This window comes from Cyprinodon variegatus, unplaced genomic scaffold (genome assembly GCF_000732505.1).
Source record: "Cyprinodon variegatus isolate N-32 unplaced genomic scaffold, C_variegatus-1.0 Scaffold1864, whole genome shotgun sequence".
In the NCBI taxonomy this organism is placed as follows: Eukaryota; Metazoa; Chordata; class Actinopteri; order Cyprinodontiformes; family Cyprinodontidae; genus Cyprinodon; species Cyprinodon variegatus.
The window spans coordinates 27023-31403 of record NW_015152317.1 but is presented as its reverse complement, the minus strand read 5'-3'; the positions used below and the strand labels follow the sequence as shown (position 1 = coordinate 31403).

Genomic DNA, 4381 nt, shown 5'->3' with positions numbered 1-4381 from the left:
ATTGTAAGATTTATGGTATGTTTACAGATTTCTCCTGTCTAAAGTGACCTTTATTTGTTGATTTGTTTTTTTCTCTTAGTCTTTAAAACACCAGAATTTGCAATAACTTCTATACTTATCTACATTTGGGTAATCCTGATAACATAATCTTTAAATTGATCAATTACTTAGTGCCTCAGTAACAGTTTAACAAATGTTTACTCATTGTTTGTAATAATTTTTGGCCGCCTCCCCCCATCTGAGCCATTCTTTCATATCTAGGTGGTACTTTAGCATCCTGCACTCTGGGTGGCGCTGTGGTGCCAGATTTAAGTCTCTCTTCTCACGTAGCTAACAGGAAGTCTGGCTAGAATTTTCCAGAAAAAAAAGGTCTATATTCTTTGCCAGCGGCTGGTCTCTGAAAACGAAGTAAGATTTCTATGTTTGTTATTTATTAATTTGTTGTGCTATTTCCATCATATTTGTGCAACAATTTCCTCTAACGTCGCCTGTAGATGCCCGGCTTGAATCCTGCGTCATTTTGGTTTCATGTGGCTGTAGTGATGAAACCAGGAGGAGCTATTAGCCCGTGCTAGCTTAAAATGTCTCGACGGCCTAAAATGGCACTCAGCTTTCCATTTAACTAGCAGCAAACTCCACATCCCTTTTTGCTGCATTTGCTTCGTTAAATAACGTATTTGTTTTCATTTTGTTCTTTGTGAGCGAGTTTCCATCTTTTCGTATTTTTCTCATGTTTATATAGAATGGTGAAGATATTCGTGGGGAACCTGCCGCGAGAGGCTACCGAGGATGAGATCAAAGAGCTCTTCGCCGAATATGGCAAGGTCACCGAGTGCGCCATCATTAAAAACTTCGCCTTTGTTCACATGGAGGACCGTAAGGCCGCCACTAAAGCCATCAGGAGCCTCCATCTGCATAAGCTCCACGGCACGCCGATCAACGTGGAGGCGAGTCACGGGAAGAACCAGGGCCCAGTCAAACTGCATGTAGCCAACGTAGAAAAGGGCTCTGATGACGAGCTCCGTGCTCTGTTCGAAGAGTATGGGACGGTCACAGAGTGCGCTATTGTGAAGAATTTTGCTTTTGTGCACATGCCCAATCATGATGAGGCCATGGATGCCATCAAAGGACTGGATAACTCTGAGTTTCAAGGTAAGAAAAGTAATAATAGAAATGTATGCACTCTTAGACCTCAAACGTTCTCAGTAATATTATTTCTTTGTTTTTTTTTTAGACAAACGCATCCATGTCCAGGTATCTAAGAGCCGACCCAGAAACGATGAATATGAAGAATACCCACCCCCACCCCCAGAGAGGGGAGGCTATTGGCCCCCACACTACCCAGGAGAGAGGCCTGAGCCTCCCCCACCCAGCTACATGAGGGCCCGCCCTATGCCCCCCGGTTACCCAGCTCCTCCTCTGCCGCCCCCTCCCCCCAGACGAGCTGTTTATCCAGAGCGTCCCTATGAGAGTGAAAGGGAGCGATACAGCATGGTAGATTACTATGAGAAATACAGAGCCCGACCGTACGCCATCTCACCCTATGAAGAGCATCGTGCTGTTGCCCCACCCCCTCCGCCCCCGCCTTCCTCTGTCATTCGAGACCGCCTTCTAAGCTCATCGCTTGATCCGTATGAGCGTCGGCCCCTCCCCCCTCCTCCTCCGCCTCCCCCCTCATCGTACTACGCCCGAGATCGCAGCCCTATAAGGAGGGCACCTGCTGCACCGTTGCCCCCTCCGCCCAGTAACGGCTATGCCTATGAGCGCTCTCCATATTCAGTTCCACGTGCAAGGGATCCTTATGCAGACAGGCTGCCTCCGCCACCGCCTCCACGCTACGCTTACTAAGCAATCCGTCAATGATTTGAAGGTGAGGTTAGGACCGAGAAATGGGGAAAATAATTTTTTCGCTCTCCAGATCGTCCCTCTAAAGGCAGAGACCACTTTAGAATATTGTGGTGAAACTTGTAAGTTCGTAACATAAGTGTGAGAGAAACTGACGTTTTTTACTAAAGTGTGATCTGACGCTGCAGAGAATAAATGTTCTGCCTGGAGGCTGAGCAGGTCTTTAGACAGGACATTGCACAACAAAAGTAATGAAACAACCAGCTGTTTATTTTTTCGGAGGCAAATCGTTCATTTGTTTTATTTGCTCTTTTTTCAGGATTCTTGTCCGAGTGCGTCGCTGCTTCCTGATTCACGTGACTTTATCCTCTCCCTGTCTGCGGCTGAGCGCGTTGCGTTCCTCTGCGACGCTCAAAAGGAACTGAATGCTTTACGTCAATGGCTGTTTTTTTTTTTGTTTTAAGTGTCTAGAAATTTTTTTTTTCCATCTAGCTGTTTTAGTATTGAATTGTATTGTAGAATTTTTATTGGCAAACATCAGAATGGGGCGTCTTTTTTCTTTATATAAACCATTTCGTTTTATGAAGCGTAATATTGTGTATGACCTTAGAAAGCTAAATAACCTCAGCATTCCTTAAAAGGCGATTTAGTTTACATTGCAGTCTGCACGTTGGATTAATCATGTGAATGTTTCCCATCAAAATCTAAACCTCTGTTGCGTTGCTGTGAAACGTAAATCAATAAACTGTCAGTTTGTTGCACTGGTCATTTACGCAATGAACACTGCGTTTGCCAGGTCTGTAAAATTTTCATTCTTGATAAAACACTTTGATTACTCAATGTAATAACGATGCTCACTGCGCTACAAATCCCATCTCTGTAATCGTTTGTAATTATTAACTGTTTAAATATCTTTTTGTTCCTTTAGTGGAAAAGTAAGAAATCACAACCTTGTAAAAGCGTTACGTTGATTAAAGAACGCCTTTTGTCGGATATTGTGAGATCGTAGTTTTTACTCATCAGCGTAACACCCGACTTGACCCTCTAAGTATGAAAATCAATTAAAAGTCAACTCATTAATACTCTGCTCAAATATGTCCTTACTTTTGTTTCTTGACCTGGTGCAAGGAACATACCCAAAGTTGAAAGCGTCACAGTCTCCAGGTAAGTCAAGGGATTACTGAGATTGAAAAATGTCATTGTTTAGTCTTTTATAGGTTGTCAGTTCCAAGCCACAGGTTTGTATTCTCTAAATTATGAAGCTGTATGTCATAAGAGTGACTAGTATTAATGCAAGACTTCACAGATGAATGACAAAAAAAATTAGACCTAGACAAATTTCATTTTTTAAACCAGGGTGCAATTTATATCAGTATATGACCGGAGTAAGTTGGTTGCTCTCCTTTATGTATGAGATGTTTTTGTTTGTTAGCAAACCTGATTTCCAGTAGTTGTTAGTTAAAGGTTTTTGTTGAACTTCAATCATTTGAATTAAAGCCAAAACACACCAAACAAAGCGTCTGATCTGGTAGAAATTTTGATTTAATAAAGTTGCAGCAAATCCCGTTAAAAATGATGGGTCTGCTTCGACTGCACACAATTCTTTGCAGCTGTCTTTGTGTGGTTAAAACCTATGTAGAACCCCTTTTGATCAGAAGCCTGTTTCACAGCAGGTTTGCTGAAAAAATAATAATAATAAAAAAACTTAAATCAGGGAAAGTAGAATTCTCCGATTCAGGAAGAGAGTTTATTCATCCTCTTTCTGTTACTGTATTAACATTCTCTCTAACACTAACCTGGTCAGGAGCAGGTCTTGGTCCTCCCTAAATGTAGTCACATTGTTTAATCTCCTTATTTAATTAGCTCTCTTGTAAATTTTTTTGTTAACAATAAAAAGGAAATAATTCACTAGACCTTCTAGACACATTACTGCTAAAACACAAACGTTGCACATCATTTGATGAAGATCAAATTACAGAGAATAGAGAGTTTGTGGGGAAAAAAAGATGCCCTTTCATATTCAGGAAGTTTTTTTTTTTTTGAGAGTGCTACTTCATCTCACAATCCATCACATACATCCCCAACCTTATTTGTCCTCACATTTGTAGCATTACACAGACTTCTTTAACAAGAATTTAACAGCATTGTATTGGTGCGAGGCCGTCGATGTGTGATAACAGCATGATAGAAAACATCTGCACAGTCAGCCAGTCAGAGCCACTTTGTATTTACTGTGTAATAGAATACAGAATCAAAACTAGAAGGAAGCTCATGAGATGATGCCCTACCCGTTTTAAAACTGATACCAGAACTGCTTCTCCCCAGTGACATTGCATTACTACATGCTGTTTATATTTAGGTTTGTCTGAATATGTATTTCTGATATCAGAAATGTATACTTTCCTTGTCAAGATAAATATTTCAATCAAAATGACATTCTTTATATCTAAATGAAACATTCTCGGTGTCTGAAATTTATTTCCAGTTCTTCATATTCCTATTGTTAGTGGTTATAAATAGTATTATTTGTGTTCCA

The 4381-nt window shown here is 40.8% G+C and overlaps 1 protein-coding gene across 1 annotated transcript; it reads left to right on the top strand.

Annotated features, from left to right (window-relative positions):
* The first annotated feature begins 297 nt into the window (after window positions 1-297).
* Window positions 298-2626, top strand: LOC107104734 (RNA-binding protein 4B-like). Its single transcript, XM_015404817.1, has 4 exons — window positions 298-408; window positions 743-1152; window positions 1235-1870; window positions 2165-2626. The coding sequence occupies exons 2-3, from the start codon at window positions 744-746 to the stop codon at window positions 1846-1848; spliced, it is 1023 nt and encodes a 340-aa protein (XP_015260303.1). The 5' UTR covers window positions 298-408; window position 743; the 3' UTR covers window positions 1849-1870; window positions 2165-2626.
* The last annotated feature ends 1755 nt before the right edge of the window (window positions 2627-4381 follow it).